Here is a 21233-nt window from a genome sequence, read left to right as displayed (position 1 = left end):
GATCAATTCACCTGTTGCCCAAATGCAGTCACCTCTGGTGTGATCCTCAGCAGATCACAAATTGCAAATGGAAAAACAAAGATTGGTGTTTGAAAATCTGTCCCATACTATATAACGTGTTCTTGTTTCAGGATTCCAAACATCTGAATTACCTGACGTCGGAACAAGCTCTGGCAGACTTTGCGATACTAATTCAGCACCTAAAGGAGACAATTCCAGGAGCCCTAAATGCCCCTGTGATTGCCATAGGGGGATCCTATGGAGGGATGCTTGCAGCCTGGTTTAGAATGAAATACCCTCATGTGGTGGTTGGGTAAGTGCAGTTGCTGTGCTTAAACACAGATCAGTAATGGCACATAAAAAATGACCTGGAAATAGAGGGATTGGTTAGGAAGACCTAATCCTTCTTTGCATTTATAATTTGCATTTATAGCTATGAATATCGTGGAGGCACTCTTGAAGGCTTAGAGTTAAGATTGGGTTAAATTTTTCATCTAAAACAGGGATTCAACTTCTTTGTTATTGACTGAAGAATAAAGTATCTCTTCCGAAATTTACAGAACAGAATCTAGCAGTTGGTAGTAGTAGGCACCCTTCAGCCTTGAGAGGCCATGGGTATGCACCCCTGAGTGGTAAAGAATTCACTCAGTTGGTTTTATGGCAGCTGTAGCTGAAGACACCCACTTGAGAGAGACAATCTCTGCTGCATCTGTCACATTTGACGGTGATGTTTCAACCCTTTGGGCTCTGCCTTCTGCGAGCTCTTTTCTCCTCTGCTAGGCTGGATGGCTTCCTCTCGTAACTCCGGAGACCTTTAAGCTCTTGTTTCCAAAGGCTGCGGTCCTGAGTATGATCTTCCCACATCCAGGTCCGTTTCTTTGAGGTCTCGCTTGCACAGACCCTTGAAAGCAATTTTGGACGCCCTTTGGGTCTTTTTCCAGATGCCACTTCACCATAGAGGATGCCCTTTGGGATGTGCCCATCATTCATTCGGCACACACGTCCAAGCCAGCGGAGGCATCTCTGTTTGAGGAGTGTTTGCATGCTGGGTATGCTGGCCTGTTTGAGCACCTCAGTGTTGGTGACTCTGTCCTTCCAAGAGATTCCAAAGATTCAACGGAGGCAACGTATATGAAAGCTGGCAGCTAGTGTTGACTTTTTTCTGAGGATTTTCAAGTAAACCTGTTAATTAAGTTATAATTACTTTTAAATGATCCCTTTTAAGAAAATTGACTTTTTGAGTCTCCTGATCTTTTCAGGCTCCATTGTCCTTAAAAGTTGCAGGTGGCGGAAAGTCAACCATTTATCTGTGATAACATTGTGTCTCTCTCTGGGGTGAGGTAACTTTTAAAATTTATTAACAAAACTTAAAAAGTGATTGGGATTTTTGGCATAACCAAAAAGTCTTATTCAATGAATATCTGACCAATAGCAATGTGTTTTACAATGGCTGTTTTCGTTCCTTGACGCAGCAAATGTAGTTGAGCATGGGAATCTCCTCGCCCCTGAAGGCTTAAAGTGCAGGCAAGCTTTCCTAGGCTGGCTAGGACTTCATATGGGACAGGCCAAGTTTGGGACACTTCACTTGGCGGCCCCCTTTTTTCTGAAGGTCAGGTAGAGAGAAGAGCAAAGAGTCGCACTGGGCTGAAAACTGAACACCTCTGTTTATATTCCTCTTCTCATCATGAGGAAAGAGAGATGCTCCAGGATAAACTATGGTGTTGGAGGGTAAGGGTTTCCCACAATGTCATTGTGAACATAAGCTCTCTTCTTGGTGTCTAGAAGAAAGAGAAGCTCCTCTATATGCCCTCCAAATGCCTGAGCCAGCCTTATCACCCTCCAGCAAACGTGCAAGGGAATTAGTAGAGTTGTTTGTAACTTATGTGGTCTTTGCCTTGGCAAGCAGACTGCCCAGCTGTCCCAAGGGTTGACTACTGGATGCTCTTTCCTTGGGCAACTTCACAGTTCATCATGGGAAAGTTATTTTGGTGACTTTGCTTTGTAGCATCTGAGGCTCTCCTGCCACAAAGCCAGCATCCATAGCCTTCTGTGGCTTTTATGACCGAGGCAGCCACTGCTATTTTGTATTGTATCAGACCCTATATAGGATTACTGTATAGCTGTTGGCAAAGGATTGTCCTGTGGTTATGGCACTGGCTATGACTTGGGAGCTCTGGGTTCAGTCCCAGTTCCACAGGTGACTTTCCATGTGACCTTGGGCAGGTCACTTAGCCTCTCTGTGCCCCAGAGTCCCATCTGTAATATAGGAATAATAATTCTACCACCCTTTGTCTGCCTTGTTTGTTTAGACAGTAAGGTCTCTGGGGCACAGACTGTCTCTTTAGTGTGTGTGTGTGTATATGGTGCCTAGTACACAGTAGTGTTTAGAGACCTCAGTTGGGATCTCTAGACACTACTGTACAAATAAATATAAACATGGACTAAGAGCTGCAAAATTTTTAAAAATGTTTGAACTAGCATCTGACATGGCTAAAACATCTACTTGTTTTGCACTCCATCTTGTGGAATATTTTTGCAAATGTATGTATTGTTCATGTAATTCTCAGTCAAGAATGTCACAGATAAATTATAAACACCTATTTTTAGAAGTTTTTAATTAGAAGACAGCAGCTGTGAGGAAAGTGTTGCCATGAGGACAAAGATTCATTTTTTTAGAGGTGCTAGATGCACATGTTTCACCAAACGATCTTGTCTTTCTGTCTCCATCCACAGAGCTCTTGCAGCCTCTGCCCCAATCTGGCAGTTTGAGGATTTGGTACCCTGTGGCACTTTCTACACTATTGTGACAAATGATTTCAAAAAGAGCGGGCAGCGCTGCTCAGAGAGTATCCTGAATTCCTGGGGGGCCATTAACCGTGTCTCCTCCACAGGTAGGCAGTTGGCAAGACCTTTCAGGAATCATGCTTTTCGAAGGATCACAAAGTTCAAGCAATTTGCTTAAAGAGAATCATTGTAAATTTTAAAATTGCACAAAGTGTGAGTGATTGTCTCATGTATAATTAATTTTTTTAAACATAGCCTTCATCAGCTGTTATGGATTAGCTTTTACATTTAAAAAATGAACTTTTTAAATGAGACCATTTGGAGTTGACTTTGAAGGTGGAATCGAACACAGGTTGAAGATGCTATCTTACCACATGAAAACAGGAGACCTTCGTTAAAATAAACAACTACAGACCAAAAAAAAACCCAAAAACCAACAACAGATTTCCACGCTGGTTGAGTTCTAGCTTTATCTACCTTTTTTTCCAGGGCCACACCTTGCAATGGCCTAACATAGTCCATGATACGTCTGCATGCTCAGTACTGTAGCTAGTTTTTCAAAGTAAATAACTAGGTTGTTTAAAAATGACTACAAAATAGCAGCCCTTAGTCTAGATCTAGAGAGTTCAGCCATTTCCTCTATCTGGAATGGGTAAAAGAAAAGAGGCTAGCTACGACTGAAATGCTATTTCTGCAGTCCCTTGGTATCAACCTTTCAAAAAGGGGAAGGTAACTTAAAAATAGACCTTGCTGATGGCGTAGCATATGGTTTGTACAAGTTTTATAGAGTGGTTTAAAATCCAGGTCCAAACCTCCCTGGCCACTGGGAAAACTTCAGATCTGGAGTTGGTTCCATATCATAACTTAAGGAATCTCTATCATGTTCCATCCTGGTGCAAACTAGGAAGGAATGAGAAAAGGTGAAGGGAGGAGGATGGGAAAGCAGATCTTAAAGGTAGTCTGTTTGGTTTTGTTTTTAAACTAGCTTAAAAATAAACAGGAAAGGAGGAAGGGAAAATCTTAATTGGCCGTTGCACTATTTATCATTTAGCACTGGGGGGAGAGATCAGATGGGATTTCAGCCTACCTAGAGCACAGGGATTTTAAAATTTATTTTCGTGTTCTAGTTCAGGACCCCACTAGAGATACCAGTATTCTAAGTTAGTCTGTAGAAATGGGAAACTGAGTCAGGGATTCTTAACCAGGCAAAACAAGGGAGAGAAGGGCAAGCAGAGTCCTGTGAGTTATCTAGTGACAGCTCTCATACGTTCAACCAGTAGGTTTGATGTTTCCTTTCAGAGAAGAAAGGCTTGCTGTGTGGTGGTCGTGATGATATGTCAGACATTACATTCTCCAAACACCAGCCAGATTTACATTAACCTAATGTGCTTGATATGCACTATCCATGTACCTCTGAGTAATACAAATACTTGCTGGACCAGATTCTGCTCTCAGGAATGCTTGTGTACACGTGAAGAAACTTCAGTGGATTAATTACGCTGAGGGAAGGGAAAAGGGTAAGAGAGAAGCTGCACTAACAGGGGCATGTTTCGGGTCCTCACCATCCATAGCCTTTATGATGTATGATTGACTCCAGGGACATTAACCCCTAATTTGTATGTTTTCTTGCTTAGATGAAGGTTTGAAGTGGCTTTCCAGTGCATTTCACTTATGTAGCCCATTAAAAAGCAAGCAAGATGTTGCTGTGTTGAAAGCTTGGCTAAGTGAAACATGGGTAAATTTGGCAATGGTGAACTATCCGTACAAAGCTGACTTCTTACAGCCCCTGCCAGCTTGGCCTATTCAGGTAAATGAATGTCTACATCTTCTATAACTGGATTCAGCTTTAGGCTGGGACAAGCTGATTTACTGCAAATTGCTGCTTTTAAAAAGTTAAGAAAATCCACATGATCTAGGACAGGGGTGGGCAAACTACGGTCTGCGGGCTGCATCCGGCCTGCCAGCTGTTTTATTCTTCCCCATCGATATCCTGCTGGGGAGTGGGGTCTGGGGCTTACCCCACTCCGGTGCTCTAGCCGGGGAGCAGGGTCAGGGGCCACTCCACACAGCTCCCAGAAGCAGCGGCATGGCCCCATCTCCGGCCCCTACACGTAGGGGCAGCCAGGGGCCTCCGCTCTGCATGCTGCCCCTGCTCCAAGTGCCACCTCTGTGGACGGGGCAGCATGCAGAGCCGCTTGAGGTAAACGCCGCCGGGAGTTTGCACCTGTTTCATCATCTTGTTGGAAAGTTGCTATTGGTCTTTACTTCCCCTTGGCCCTCCTCCTTATTCATACCTTCATCTGCTGTGACCTCAGCTGTTGCCTTTCCCTCTTATGATCTTACCAAATCCCTCTGGTCTTTAAAAGCCCAAAGTGCTGGAACTAGACTGTTTTTGCAGCTGTGTTCTGACCTCCTGCCTGCAGCTCTCCACATCCTCTGCCTTATTTGCTAGCCCACTTATTTGGAATGCTTCTTGCCTCTGAGCCACTTCTTCTTGGTCTTGCCTGCCTCTACTCTGTTAGCCCCTCAATGAGTTCCTTTGAGTCACTTTGAGATACTATGAATTACCAATGAAGTACAGTAGGTAAAATTAAAAGAAATAAAGTCAATACCAGTGTTATCTTCCATTAAACATAAATTCTGAACAGACAAACTGTTGATCTCCTTTAGACAGCAGTCTTGGTTTTATATGCCACATAAGGGATTGATCCTGTTGGAAAAATCTTGCTAATGTGAGCAATGTGGCTTATTTGAATTGGACTAGTACGCACCCAAGGACTTGTGCTCATACTGAGTAGTCCCTTAGGAATGCTCCCCTGGATTTGAGCTTGAGGTACTACTCTGGGTGAGCAAGGAAAGCAGAATCTGGAGGTGAGTAAGGGATTTGCTGAATTGTGTTTCAGTGTGGTTTTCTGTCATGTCCTCGCACTGTGTATTGTCATGTTGTGTGCATAGGTGGGCTTGACTTGCTCTGGCTTGTTAACAAAAGCTGAAACATGCATACAAAAATAACCATAGACTTGACTGGTGGAAGGGAAAAGAAAGGAAAGGGGGGGAGAATGGAAATTCACCTGTCCTTTGCTGCTCTCCCATCAGCATAAATACCCTCAGTTCAATTTCAGTCTCTTGTCTGTCTAAATGCAGCTTGAAGGATACCCTTTATCATCTCACTATCATCCCTGAATTTGCTGTTCTGTTACTGATAGATGGAGCTCAAAGGTTTGAGTGAGCCACAGTGACTCAGTAAGATATGAAATAGAAAATCCTTCCTTCTTTTTGTCTTGGCACTTCTAATGTATGCGGCCTCTCTGGGTGGTTTAAGCTGTTTAGGTACCGTCTATCAAATGTGAGCTCTAATGACAAAACTAATGTGATTAGCTGAGTGAGAGTGAGAAGGGTATTGAGAGTTTAGTGGAAGAAAATCTGTTTAGAATGTGAATATGTCTGCATAATCCTTTCTCTAGTGTGGGCGGATGGTGCCCTTTGAGAAGTGATTGGTCTCTCAGTCTCCACCCTGATGCTTGATCTACAGAAGTAGGGTTGTCTGCAGCTCTTTAGACTCTCATCTTTACCTTCTGCAGTGCACAAGGGCACTAGTGAGTGAATTTTCAGAGCCTTTAACTGCTCAGAGGCAGAGCTGGTTAGTGAACTAGCCAGTGCTTCCTTTGTAATGAAATTGGTCAAGCAATTAGATGCTGGGTCTCAAGAAATTTTTTTTACATTCATAACTGATGCAACAAGCCCAGAGGTGCCAGGGCTATAAACTGCCAAGTCTAGGGGTGTCGGGGCTCAGCCCTGGAAAGCCCTGGCACAAATTAAGCACTGGAACTAGCCCAGGCAGAAATGATGATGGCAGAACAGTTGGTATCTTACACTTAGGCCTGGTCTTTACTAGTATGTTCTTGCCTCCTGTTAGCTAACACAAGGTAAAATCCTAGAGACGAAGCAGGAGTTAACTTCTACCTCGACCTGCTAACTTGTGTTGAAACTGCCATGGGGCAGCCTGGAGTTGACTGTGACCTGCTCACTCACGTTAAAACTATGAGCTGCCTGAGTTCGCAGGTCACAGACAACTCTAGGCTCCCCCATAGCCCCTACCTCAACCTGCTAACTTGTGCTAAAACTGGTAACTGCCTCTTCTTCAGTTGGATTTGACCTTGTATTAGGCCCTCTGATAGCTACCAGGAGGCAAGAACACACCTTTGCTCCTAGTGAAGGCATAAAGTGAGCTATACTCTGCTGAGCACCAGCAACTCTCTTCAGCTTCAGGGGGAATTAAAGGTACTCTCCACACCCTTCAGGGGGCTGGATTGCACACCTCTGCCCCCCATAAGTCTGTGGGAGGAGGCTAAGGGGAGAGAAAAGTTACACAAATATCCCCTCTCAGAGTTTCTTCCTGATTATCTTTAGATGGAGACAGGGACAGGATTTGCACACTGCCTCCTCCCCCCGGCACACACCTATTCCCACCATGAGCTATGGAGCCTGTCCCCAAACCATGTAGATCCCAGAAGGTCTGCAGGTGGCCAGAACTGTTTGCACCAGCATCCTTGTGACTTCACAACGGCTCTAGAGTCCTGGTGCATCTCCCCCAGTCCCTGGCAGGATCCGCACTAACAGAGATTCCCATGGCCACCCATGGACTGGGTTGGAGACTGGGGTCTGATGGATGTGCCCTGGCCCTCCCCACACTTACCATTGGGATGCTCAGTCTCTGCCCTTCCTCATGTAGGTCCAAGACTTACTGAGAGCCCTCCACAGATCAGGAGATAAGAAGGGAGCTCTGCTCAGGAATCAGCTGCCACATACCTCTTCTGTTTGGGAATGTGTGGAGGTAGATCACGGTGTGATGTGGCCCAGGATTTAACCCTGAGCTACCAACCAAACCCAGCGTTGATTTAATTCTCCAGCAGCACAGTGCCTCCTTCCAACAGGTTTTCCAGAGCTGAAGAAATAACAAAACTGCTAGAGTGCTTAAAAACAGTATCACTTTAAAAATGAGAAACTTCCCAATTTATGTTGATTTATTATTTATATTACAGTAGCACCTAGAAGCCCCAGCCATGGATTGGAGCCCCATTGTGCTAGATGCAATGAATTTACATTTTTAGGAGACATTTTTCATCCAAAAGGAACTCCAAATTATTTATTAACTTTGCTAACTAATTATGAAGCATAAGCAATTTTTATAAAGCAAGGGAATTGGATGCAGAAACCTCTAATGCAATATTAAGATTGTACAGCTGAAATAAAATCAGGAAATTCAAAATGTTGGGTTCTAACAGCAAAATTAACTCAGCTGTACTACACGTAATAGTTTATATTTGTGGTTTTCTGATTTAATATAATTGTCTTCGTAATATATACCATAAAATTAAATAGGATGTTCAAGAAATGCTGTAGTTCAGACTGACACAACTTTCAAAAGAAAGCAGTGCACCTTACCTGACTTGTTCTCAGGTTTGGTCCGTCTGCATCAAGGGCATCATTAGAGACATTTTCCCCCTTTCTCTTGCTATAGGTAGTTTGCAAGTTCTTGAAGAATCCCAAACTGCCAGACAAATTATTGCTGCAGAATGTTTTCCAGGCAGCAAATGTCTACTACAACTACTCAGGAGCTGCATCGTGCCTTAACACCTCTCAGAGTGCCACAAGAAATCTTGGGCTGATGGGCTGGTACTATCAGGTACACACGCAAACCCTTTCCAGAATGTCCAAAGTGCCAAAGCACTTTGTGAATTCTCAATTCATGCTGTCAGAATCTTTTAACTTGTGTTAATATATGGGTGCAGATCCTTGGTTGATGTAAATGAGCAGACCTTCACCGAGAAATCAATACAAGCTGTGCCATTTGCACCAGCTGAGTGTCAGGCTTCATTTTTTCAAAATCAAGCTGGTCTAGAACTCAATAGGAATGTGTCAAGGGATTATCAGTAGCTTTTGTGAACAGTCCTGGCCTTCCCAACAAAGGAGTTTGTGTTAGATGATCTCTATGAATTAGACTGTGATCTTAAAACATTACTTCAGTCTTTATCTGTGAAATTGATTAACAGAACCTGAACGTTCTCTTGAGCTTGTATGTATGGTGGTGAATAGGGTGGAACCTTTTTAATGACATGAGTAATATGTCTTGCTGACCTGCAGATGTGAAGTAGGGAAAATTGTCAAGAATTAAAATAATGAAAGTTTACAGCACTTTTCATCTTTAGGGCACAAAGCCCTTGACAATGGAAGGTCGGTACCATTATCCCCATTTTAGAGGTGGGGAGACTGAGCTATATAGAGAGGAAGTGACTTGCACGATGTCACACTGCAAGATGGTGGCAGAATGGGGAACGGAACCCGGGGCTCCTGGGCTTTTGACGACTGGTTTAAGATTCACACCAACATTTTTATTAGAAGCAAACCATTAAGTTCCCGCAAAAAAACCCCACATAATTTGAGTCCATGTAAATTTACAAGGGTAAATTGATTCTGGTTAATTCAGATAGAACCACTTCTGATGTGTCCTCTGGCTAGGGGTATTGAGGTCAGTGGGATAACTGGAATGGGAAAGGCAAGCAGTTTGTGGCTCAGTGTCTGCATTTTAATATGTAGCAAATATCTATTGTTATGTAAGGCATTGAAAGGAGTCCTTTACAGTACAATTATAGCCACAACTAGCATATTTAAAGTGTCTCACAGAGGCCACTATTACATTTTCCTGCTCTGCCTTCCAGGCTTGCACAGAAATGGTGATGCCCATGTGCACAGATGGTGTCAATGACATGTTTGAACCTAGGAAATGGAACTTCCATGTGTTCTCTGAAGAATGCTTCAAACTGTGGAAAGTGAAGCCTCGCCCTTCCTGGATTCCTTCTGTGTATGGAGGGAAAAACATCAGTTCACACAGTAACATCATCTTCAGGTGAGCTTACTTCCGCTTCTGTAACGATCCCCCTCCACCAGCATGGGTTGCTGGTGGGGATAGAATCCGGGGCTTTGAGCACCAAAACCACAAGCCTCTCCCACTTTTTGTTTCATCTCATGTGTAGCCATAGCCAGGAGTCCCCAGCACTCCCCAATTCTCTCCTAGGTGCTTGTGCTGCTCTGAGAGGTGAATTTGGCTTATGGCTTTGTGGAGTGTGGCTTTGTTTCTGTGAGGAAATGCTCTTGTCTCTCCACCTGTAAACGTGGCCATTGCCATAGTATCCCAGGACGGTAAGGCCATCTAGTTTGCCGGCTAAACTGGACCGCCAAGCCTTCCCCTGTAAATGGAAGTCTAAAAAACACAAACTCCAGCACCAGGAGTCTTTTGCCCAATCTGTCACCCTGAGTCACAGCCTCTGCTGTGGGCTGGAGCAACCTTCCCTCCCTCAGCTGGATGCAGGGGAGCTGCCACCCAGCTTCTTTTGAAAGCCTTAGCTTGGGGCCCTGAACATGGAAGCCAGTCATGTCTCAAGCCCTCTATTCTCTTGGCCAAGGCCTGAGTCTCTTAATTTCCCTCTGGGATGTTGGCTGTCCAGCCTCACACACCCCCTTGTTGGGGTACTCAGGAATACTGGTTGTTGCCTGCCCTTGGCTCTACCTGTCATCTCTGTCACCAAGTCAACATCAACTTTCCCCTTCCCAGTGTTCCTTGCCCTTCTGTCTGTCTACTAGGTCTCCTTCTGGGCCCCTTTCACCAGTTTTGTTCTCAGGCCCTTTTAGCAGAGATTCTGGGGGCCTCCTGCTTCTTTCAAAGTCTCCTCTCAGTATAGAAACCAATAGCCTAATCTTTTACAGCCCATCTTCTAGTCTCTGTAACATGGGGAATGATCCTCCTTTTAATAAGAAAATGTAGGGAGTATAAATATAATTTGTAGTATAGACTCCAAATCCACAAACTGGCCCTCCTTTCCTAACACATGAGACAATTCTTTCAGCAAACGACTATTAATCATTGTTTCTTAAGCAGCTTTCTAGATTTCTTCCCCCCTTTTATTTTTAAAGAGAGAAAGATAGGAACTCTGATAGGGAGATCAGTCTTTCTTCTTGTGCAGCACACAGTGATTGCCTACAGCTTGCAGCTCCCTGAGAGACGACTTGTGCTATCGTTCAAATTGTTCAAGTTCTTTTAGAAAAGAAACTTTTTTAACAAAAGTCAGAATTAGTCTTTTGGACCGAGTAAATAGCTGTGTATTTTAAAAGTAAGGCATCCTTGAATCAGGGATTATTCTCAGGATTTCAGCCTGTGACTTTGGTCTCTTAGAAAAGCAATAGGCCTTGGAGCTCTCTTATTGGTCTCTTGCTGTTCCTTCCCCAGCGGAGTATCTGCTCCAAAGTGTGAAACTGTGCTTTGACGGAAACTTTATTTAAATGATAACCCCCCCCCCCCCAACTCATCTAGTTTAGTTCCTGCAAATTGTAGCTTGTTCTTAATAAGATTCCATAAAATTGTACAGTAGGAATCTGCTTGATAAATTGACAGATGAGCAAACAAACATATTTAAAGCATGTTTAAGCATTTATGCCAGCGCAGGGCATTTGAAACCAGAAAAGCATGAAAGCAACCAAATGAATGAAAAAGAAATGCTTTACACACAATGCTTTGGACCACAAGCTGAGCTGTTTCCTTTGGACAGGCATATTATCAATACCATACATATATATACCATATATACACACATATACTATATATATATATATATATATATATGGTATATCTTACCTTTTATCCTGACGGGCAACAAAGAATCCCTACACCCACCATGGAGATGCAGCCCCACATGGAGTAAAATGCAACATCTGTTTAACTGCAAAGCAACTCTCACAACAGTTTTAGGACAATGAGTGAAGCATACTATATTGGAATGGAACCATTGGGTGGATTTTCTTCAGGCCGAATGTAATTACCCAGATTGGAATTTGGCCAGGATATTGGAACTGATGTCTCTACTCCTACAAAAAATGCCCTGAGATACATAAGAAACAAAAATTGTCATGACTTCTGCCCTGACATCCAAAAGATGACACCCTTAGCAGCAGTGTCTTAGAGCACCATGCTGATGCGTCAGCATTGACTCAGAGAAATCCACAGCACCACTTCTGTAGCTCCTTGGAACTTCCATCAAACTCTCTCAGCTTGTGAACACTACTGAGACCATGGCCGATGTGGTATGGCTCTCTGGGAAAGTGCACCTTTATTACAACTTGAGTTTTTGTGATCTTGGTGTTCGCAGTGACTATTTCACTCTCAGCAATTTTCATACCAGAGAGTCTTATTGGAAGCTATTCAGTTTTTCAGTTGGCATGGCATGGAAACCTTGCATCATGGTGGAAACCATACTTTAATCCCATTAACACATGGGATTGTAGAGTTTTTGTTGCGAGTGGCAAGTTTCAGAGCTGAGTGATGATGTCAGACTGTGAAGGCTCCTCCCAGCTGCTTCTCCTGGTCCCTAGGAGGGGCTGGGGGTGAGGGTGACAGATGGGCCTGTTCTGAGAAAATGGGTTGGGAGTTTTCATAGGGATGTTTTCATAGGGATGTTTCTTTAGGGTCAAGGCCCCTTAGGAAGTTCTGTTTGTACTGTCCGTACTAGGCAGTGATGGCAGGGATAAAGAACTAATGATGGGGGTGGGAGATAGGAACTTTACACTGGAAACTTGATTTTTTTCAAAGCCTCACCAGGATCCTTGTCAATGATGATTTCCTTTTAACTTGTCCCTCAAGAAGCATTTGTAACCATGTAGTGAATGGAGAGGAATGGCTGACTCCTAATATTATTTCACTTGGATAAAAATGAGTGTTTGCTTGAATTTATTCTCTTGTATTCTCAGACTCTTTACTTGCAAGATGCTCAGCAAAGCACTTAAGCTTAACTTTGAGTCTGCATTGAAGTAAATAGGACTATTCATATGCTTAGTTAAGCACATGCTTAACTGCCTTGGTGGATCAGGATCCGAGCACTCAGCACCTTCCAGGATAAAGCCCCTACTGAGCATTGTTTCTCAATCTCCATCAGTGCCGCCATGCCATCACTTGGCACGTTGGCCAGAACCTTGGATGGAGCAGCCAGACTCTCCCATGAAAGCCAGGGTTGGTGCTGGTTTCCTGCTGCACGCTTTAATTTCCACATGAGTGGGACCAAGAAATCCAAGTCCATGTACGTTTCGGGTCTCTCAGCAACTCAGCCTACTGTTGCTAAGGCACTGGGCTGATTCAGGAGACCTTTTGAATCAAATGCATTTTGCTTATTGTGCAGTTCTCTCTGTGTTTTTGTTCTGCAAATACAGAATGTTTTTTTCTCCCGAGCCATATTAAGATCTATTGAAATTAGAGGTACAGAGAGAGATGCAAGATTTCCTGTATTTTCCACTGAGGAAAAACAAACACTGTAATACTATAGTTCAAACGCAGTCAGTTTTTATTGTAGTTCTTCAAGGTCAAAAGTTGGAGACAGAGACAAATGTTTTGAGTGTAATCGACTGATATTCTTATGAAACACGATGGCTGCGTGACATCAACAGACCCCTGTCCCCCTAGGCATCCGATTCTGTAATGCATCAGATTTGGCTCAGGACAGAACATCATGAAGGTGCACAAAGTGTTCAGTGGCCTCTATGCTGACCAAGCAACAGCCTGAGATCTAACCTAACATATTTCTAGCTGCGTGACTACAGATGTAATAGAAACGTCTTTTGTGTCCCAGGAAGAGTATCTGAAAGATTTAACTTAAAACTAGCATTCTAAATAAAATAAAATAAAATAAAAAAGCCCAGGGCTATAATCCTTTTTGTTGCAGCAGTTCCCCTGATTTAAATGGGAGTGAACAAATAAGGATTACCCCCAGAGACTATGCGTTTATTTGGTGTGCTGTCCAAGGTCTCTCCTTTCATCTGGAGAGATGGCACTAGAGATAACCTTGTTGAATGGAAGGGATGGGGGAAAAAGTACCATAGGTTTTAGTGGACTGAGCCCAGGATTGGGAATTAGACGTTCTTAAATGCTAATCCTGATTCTGCCACTGATTTGCTGTATGGACTTGGGTAAATCACGTTGGACCTGATCCAAAGCCCATGGAAAGCCTCCCATCGATTTCATTGGGGTTTAGATTGTTGCCTGTGAGGCTTGAATTTTCAGAAGTGTCCACTGGATGGTGTCTCTAGCTGGGCACCCAAAATTCATGGACACTTCGAAAAACTGGACCTTTCCCAGTTGACCCATCTGTAAGAACAGGGAAGTTACTCCATTATTTTTGCAGAAAAGGCATTAAAATAAAGGCATAAATAAATGAATAGCTTGGTACTGAAAGTGCAGAAGGGAAAAGAGAAGATAGAAGTATATTGACATATCACTCTGCTACAGTCACTCTTATTCTGTACGGAAAAGGCAATCTGTGTGTTTGAAAAGTTTACCCATTTGAATGTGAATTTGCAAACGAAGATGGCTCAATTCCCCAGGTAACTTTAAGTGAATGTAGGCTACTTCAGTTACTGTTTAAGCTGCCGCATGTTGTTGCTGAACTCTATGAAAAAACGGCCACATTTTATCTCATGAGGAGCTGGATTTCAGTGGGGGCAGAAATGGATCCCCAAGGAGTTCATACAAATCATACTGAGCCAGCATGTGAGACCCTTACTCCCCACAGAGTGGTATGTTATTCCACAAGTAGCCCCATTCACTTTGGTAGGACTGTTCATGGAGTAAGGTGCTATAAGTATCACAATCTGACCCGTACACTCACGGTGCTTTAAATTTTATACTCCCTGGATGAAAAACACTGCATAAGAGCATTAGCAGGACACGTTGTCTGAGATGAATGTCCCCAAGGGAGGGAAATGTGCTTAACTCTCACCAGTTGCCCTGGCAGCTGAGGATCGTCTGTGCCCAGGATTGGGCTGTGCATTTCTAGCCCCTATGAATCTGAAAAAAACCTTCAAAATGTGGAGTGGATGGGTCATGAGGATAAGACACGTGATCGTCCTCCCCTCTGGCCCTGTTAGCTGTGAAAGTTAATACAGCCTCGGACTGTGAGCCAAAGCCCCCAGGAGCTGCCATTGTCTGGTGGGAGTCTGTGAAAGTACAGGCCCAAGGGAGCCCTTCCGCTGGGAGAGTGGGCAGATAGTGCCATCCTGTCATTCCCTATGGCTTCTTGTCACCTCCTGGAATCAACAAGTAAGGCCCCCCTCCTTGTGTGGCAATCTAAGGTAACCTTTGCACTGAATTTTTCACTGAGTTGTTCTTGTGAGACGTTCCCTTCCGTGGCTTTTTTGTGTGGGAGGGGACAGCCTGCGCCCCAGTTGGTGGCAGAATGCTGAAGCAGAACACCACAGAGCAGGGGGACTTTGTTGTAGAATTTGGATCTATCCTGAATACTGAGCCTCTGATCATAACAGTGGCTGCTGAGTGACCCCTAGCTTTATCACACAGGTACCGTCACTCAGGATATTAACTGTAATCTAACGGGCTATATGGACTTTCCTTATAGCAATGGCGGATTGGACCCGTGGTCTGGAGGTGGAGTGACTCGGAACATCACAGACTCTCTCACTGCAATTGTGATCCCAGAAGGAGCTCATCACTTGGACTTGCGTGCCAGTAATCCCAGTGACCCCAAATCTGTGCTGCAAGCCCGGGCCTTGGAAGTTCAGTACATGAAGCAATGGATTGAAAAGTATAGGCATAAGCACTAAAGTGGTACTGTAATAATGGTGGTCATTATCTCCCATTGCCTTCAATGGGAGCAGGAGCAGGCCCTTATTACAGAGTTCTATTCAAAACGTTTTTTGCCCTTGTTTCCTCTCGTCCTTTACTAGCTATACGTATGGTGGCTGTCAGCACTGTGCCTATCACTGCGGGATAGAGGAGGTGGCTGACAGTTGCGAGTCTGCTCCAATAGCAAACCTCAATCAATAAAGTACATGGCTTGAGTCACCCATGGTGGCTTGCTTTCCTGTTCCGCTAATACCAAATGCTGCATTACATCCTCTTTGCAACATGCTTGCGTGGGGCCTGATTCCTACAAGGCACACACATCCTCACAAAATCAGTTTCCAAAGTTACTAACGAAGTGTGTGCTCGACCAAATGCAGGGACTGCTGAACTCCATGGCAAAGCTCTCACTGATTTCAACTGGATCTCAATGCAGGGGCTGCTTCTCAGCTGGTGTAAATTGCCATAGCTCCGACAGGAGCACCAGCTGAGATCTGCCCTAGGACTTTCCCTTATCAACACAAACTGCATGTACGCTTTCTTCTATCAGACACAGACTAATTAGTGAATACTGTAACCCAAAGAGTGAGAAAGCACATCTGTTCAGTTGATAAGTAGAGGGAGACCTGCTGAGTATCGCCTCCTACAGGCAAACCCTTGTCTTTAGAGACTGCTTGCAAGTCTCTCCAGGCTTTCCAGCAAGAACTTTTATTGTTTCCAACGTCCAGTTGAAAACAAAACCATGAGAGGGAGCTGAGTTTGGGTGATCCCTTAGCTTCAGACAGTTGTCGTCTCTGTACTGGAGAGTTACATGGGGATACAAACCATTCTGATATAGTGAGGGCTGGAGGAGTTATTTTAGAGTACGAACAAAACCACACTGGGATGTGATTTCATGGGCGGAAAGACTTTTAAAGCAGAATAGTAGGAATCAGCTCAATATTTTTCTTGTTTTCAGCAGCGTCTTAAGCAAGTTGTTGTATACTGTGTGGTTGTTCTGTGCAGAGGAGAATAGAAACAACCAGGACTGGCCCCTGAACACACTTTTGTTGATTAATTCTCTAATTGATTGGCTGTGCACAATTTATCACTTTTCTCCCTCCCACACTGCTTCTCTTAGGTCCAGGGCCAGGCTATCTGCTGCTGCCAAAGAGAAATGTGGGTATTTTCTTCCTTGTCTTTCCCACAAACATTTCATTTGTTTTTTGTTTTTTTTCAAATCATCACTGGGAAACTTTTTCTCTAAACTCTCCTCCTAGAGAGGGAACCTGACACAGTACTTGTGCTAGCTAGATGGTATTAAGTGACAAATAATTGGGGCTGGACCTTGTTTTTTTTTCCCTTTCTGTGTATTGATGAGATTCTGCATGGTCTGGTTGCTGATGGTAGTTCAATAAAGGCCTTTTAAAAATTGTTTGCAGGGCAAACTATTCAGAATGCAGCTAAACTGTTGCGACAGCATTAACCCAAAGCGTGAGGCAGTGCTCAGCAGGGCAGGTGCATTAGATGGCTTTCTGTAGGGCTTCCAAAAGAGAGACACTGCCCAATTCATGCAGACAGCATATTTGACATTAATAAATGGCTGAGGGAGTCCCCTCACTTTGCAGCTTTGGCTTTGTTCACACTGAAAGCCTTCTTCCAAAAGGCCCCCTTTCTAGGCTAATGGGACTAGATAATTTCATTTCAGAAAGTCTCAATGCAACAAATGGACCCAAAGGTCTCTTAAAATTCCAGTTTTGTTTGTATTTCTCAGCCTAAAATACAGCATTTCTTCTTATTCCAGACAGCTTTTTACATTCCCACACAATCCAGCATTTTCTAGGAACAAAATGGATCTTATTCTGAACCTTTAATTTTTTTGATACACTCCAGTACGTCCGGTTCTCTTGTTTGACAGAGCTCTTGGCATATCCTTGCTTTTGCTCCAGTGTTCTAGGAAAGGTTGATTTGAACAAGGAGGCCTTTATGTTCAGGTTCAGCAGTCTGGACCTTTCATGCTCTGTCTTTAGCAGGTAATCACTTTGGAGCCTATAAAGAGTGAGACCAGAGAAGCATCGAAGTGCAAGGGGAAGAGCTCTTTAGAACTGGACTAAAATCTGTCAGGTGTTAGTAATCTCCATTCAAATGGGTCAATTTTCTAGCATTATGATGTAAATGTGTCCTAATCTGGGGAGGGGGTATGTGTGTGTGTACGTTACAATAAAATAGTGGCCTTATTTTTTTTGTGTTAAAACGTTTTAGATCAAATAAAAACTAACCAAATTTCCTGCGTCCACTGCCAAACAAAAGTTAAAACTTGAAGACACAATCAATAGTATTTTAAGATGGCATCTAGGTTTATTTTTAACATACTTTATTGAAGGGCAAGGGAGAGAACTGACCAAGTAAATCTAAACATTGGGAATGCACGAACCACTCATAATCAAGGAGAGAGAGGATAAGGGCCTAATCCAACTACTTTCATTGACTGCAGAGGGAACACTTGTCAGATCTAAAGATGATTGAACTAAAATGTCTTGAAAATGCTTCGGTTTTCAAAAACAACTGTCTTTAAAAAAAACTTTCTTTTTTCCCCTCCCCCTCCATCTCTGCTTTTTGCCATTTTCTGTGGCATTTTTGTTTTAATTTTTTAAAGGAATATTTCAAATATTTTTTTCACAATTTTATGAAAAGGCCCTTTTTTGACTCTGCTCCCCAAATCTTTATATTAAAAAAATATTTCCATTAGCTCTATCCAGTCCCTCGCTCAGACTTCTAGAAGATGGTTATTGCTTCCATCTGTTGTAGGCCGAACTCATGCTGTACCATTCTTGTAGTATCTAAGGGCTTGATTCAAAGAGCCCATCGAAGTCACTGAGAGTCTTTCCATACACTTCAGTGTATGGATCAGGCCCTTACCACTTTTCCTAGATTTTTAACAAGGTGACCAGTGTTCTGTTCTGTTTAACAGGGCTTTCTACAGGTCTTCATCCTTATCATTGAAACTGTAGATCCATCTATGTACTTTTTCCCTTAAAGGATCTTTCAGACCTGGTCCAAGAATTTGTCCATTAGGGAATGACCATCAACAAAGATCGACTACCTCATTTTGAAATGTAACTTTCCCTGCTTATGTCATGCATGTTAGACTATCAAGAGCCATGATAGGATTGTTACTTTCTATGCTCAGCTGTATCATGATAGGACCATATTTCATGCCCTTCAAGAAGATATTCCCAGATACATTAGATACACTTTTGTTCTCCATGTGTATTGTGAATTCTTTTGTTTTAAGTATATGTTGCCTTTTTGGGGAAAAATGCATAAAATAAAGCAAATTTAAATTTGTATGTGTAGCACTGATGACATGTGAATCAAAAACCACTAACAATGGATCTTACAGCTAAAAGATTTTGAAATTGAAATCTGTATGACAAAAATATGCTGTAACAAGTATTAAAGATAAATAAATGTGAATTTCTGGAAGTTGCTTGTTTCATTTTTAAAGTAAGCAGATTGCTGATATTAGAAAGATGTTGGGGTCTGTTAGCATTTCTGTAAGTAAGTTTTTCTACTTTATGCTTGAGCCACAGATGGTGAATGTGAGCTAAATATGCCACTGTTAAGTTACCACTGCTTTGTAATATCCAAGGGGTCAGGTGTTCAGATGCCCCATGCTGGTTCAAATAAGAAAGCTGTTTTAACTCTTCAGTGCTTGGGGGATTTGATGGCTCAGGAGCTTGGTAATGGGCAAATAACCCTTTCTTCTCTAGCCTGCTGGTTTGAATGTAGCTTAGGTGAGTAGTATTTGAAAGTTGCTATCTGATTGCTGGTTTTTGTTAGTCTCAGTCCAGGCCCCAACAGACAAATGTCTGCTCACATTTCTACACTGATATGAGGGCCATGTAAGTATCTAGATAGACAAGCATCATGGAAACCACTGGTATCCTTGGCAGTAATTGACAGTCCCAAAAGGTGAAAGTTAGATAGGACTAAGCAGACTGAAATGCGAAAGTTTGAACAGCTGCTGTCTACAGTGTATTATGCTCCTGGGAAATGTTAAATACTTAGACCAGTGGTTTTCAACCTGTGGTCTGCGGACCCCTGGGTGTCCTGCAAATTATGTCTAAGATTTCCAAAGGGGTCTGTATTTCCATTTTAATTATTTTAAGGGTCCACAAATGAAAAAAAGTTGAAAACCACTGACCTAGATCTCTAATACAGTCAAACATGCATTGTCAGAGAGGTTACCAAAAATATCTAAACTCCATCTTGAGGAGAAGCTATCCTGGCTGTGACACTTTACCTCAAAGTAGCACCCTGGAACCCCCATATTCACCACTGTCATATAATGATGTGATTTGCACAAAGTATGCCTTGTGAGGTATCATTTTAAAAGCCTTGATTGGTTGAACATTACTGTCCTGTTGGATTGTATGTGCTATCATTGTATGTGAAGTTATGAAGTATTGCTGTGTGTATCACTGAAATATGTTTTACGGTTGGAAACCCTCACGGCCAGCCTTTCAGTTGCAACAAAGGAGGGTCAGACAGGCGTTGATGGCCCACCAAGAAAAGAATCCATTATCCCAGAGACTCCTTAGAGAAGGTATGTACGCAGTGGAAACTTCTTGGCCAATGGGGGCAACCTGTGCCCCACGTCACAGAAAGGATCTTTCTAGCAGCTGGAAGAAAGTATAAAAGAGGGACAGTGACATCATCATTTGGCTTCTCTCCTGCCCATCTCAACACCTGGAAGAATGTCTGCAAGGAAAAGACTTTGAACTGGGGAAGTTTGGTCTCAGCATGGAAAGTGGTCCAGTCTGTATGCAGAGGAACTGTAACCTGTTTGTACCATCTATTAGGGTGAGATGTTGCTTGATTCAAATCTTGCTTAGTCTGTTAAAGTTAAAATTTAGGCTGCAGATTTATTTTTGTTTCTAACTGATCTCTATGCCTGCTACTTACAATCACTTAAAATCGATCTTTCTTTAGTTAATCTGTTTTATATCTTACCCAGAACAGTGTGCATTGGTTGAAGTGACTGAGGGAATCTCAGCTCAGGTTACAAAGGCTGGCGCATGTCCACTTTCCTGTGAAGAACTGGTGAACTAAGTAATGAACTTACACTGGTCAGGCTTCTGTCCAGTGAAGATGGTACAGTTCTGGGGTATAAGACTGGGGGGCATTGGCTGAAGCCTCTCTATCAGGTGGCCAACCTGTGGCTCTGGAGTCACATGCGGCTCTTCAGAAGTTAATATGCGGCTCCTTGTCTAGGCACCGACTTCGGGGCTTGAGCTACAGGTGCCAACTTTCCAATGTGCCGGGGTGCTCACTGCTCAACCCCTGGCTCCTCCACAGGCCCTGCCCCCTACTTTACCCCTTCCCGCCTCCTCCCCTGAGCCTGCCGTGCCCTCGCTCCCCCCTCCCACCCCCCGAGCCTCCTGCATGCCACGAACCAGCTGATCGGGAGGTGTGGGGAGGGAGAGGGAGGCGCTGATCGGTGGGGCTGCTGGTGGGTGGGAGGCGCTGGGAGCGGTGGGGGTGGGGGAGCTGATGGGGGGCTGCTGGCGTATTACTGTGGCTCGTTGGCAATGTACATTGGTAAATTCTGGCTCCTTCTCAGGTTCAGGTTGGCCACCCCTGCTCTCTATTGATGGTTCATGAGTGGCTGAGAGATCATTCAAGTAACTCAGGTGTGTCCTTGCCTGTGGATGGCTCTGTAAGTGCAGAGTCTGTCAGAGGCTTGCAGGTTCACATCAGCATCACAGTGAGAGGCAGCCCGGGTTGGAGGGCT

General features: G+C 43.6%; 1 protein-coding gene across 2 annotated transcripts in view; it reads left to right on the top strand.

Annotated features, from left to right (window-relative positions):
* The window catches only part of PRCP (prolylcarboxypeptidase), a 67164-nt gene extending 48242 nt beyond the window's left edge, over positions 1 to 18922 (top strand). For both annotated transcript variants that reach the window (XM_075126363.1, XM_048841159.2), the window contains 6 exons: positions 132 to 313; positions 2734 to 2891; positions 4419 to 4591; positions 8306 to 8470; positions 9504 to 9691; positions 15234 to 18922. In XM_075126363.1, coding sequence (XP_074982464.1) covers positions 132 to 313; positions 2734 to 2891; positions 4419 to 4591; positions 8306 to 8470; positions 9504 to 9691; positions 15234 to 15438 — 1071 coding nt within the window. In that variant the 3' untranslated portion in view covers positions 15439 to 18922. The remainder of the gene's footprint in view (positions 1 to 131; positions 314 to 2733; positions 2892 to 4418; positions 4592 to 8305; positions 8471 to 9503; positions 9692 to 15233) is intronic.
* Positions 18923 to 21233: the final 2311 nt, after the last annotated feature.

The sequence above is a fragment of the Caretta caretta genome, chromosome 1 (assembly GCF_965140235.1).
Source record: "Caretta caretta isolate rCarCar2 chromosome 1, rCarCar1.hap1, whole genome shotgun sequence".
In the NCBI taxonomy this organism is placed as follows: domain Eukaryota; kingdom Metazoa; phylum Chordata; order Testudines; family Cheloniidae; genus Caretta; species Caretta caretta.
The sequence above is the reverse complement of the archived record's forward strand: the minus strand, read 5'-3'. Positions and strand labels throughout refer to the sequence as shown.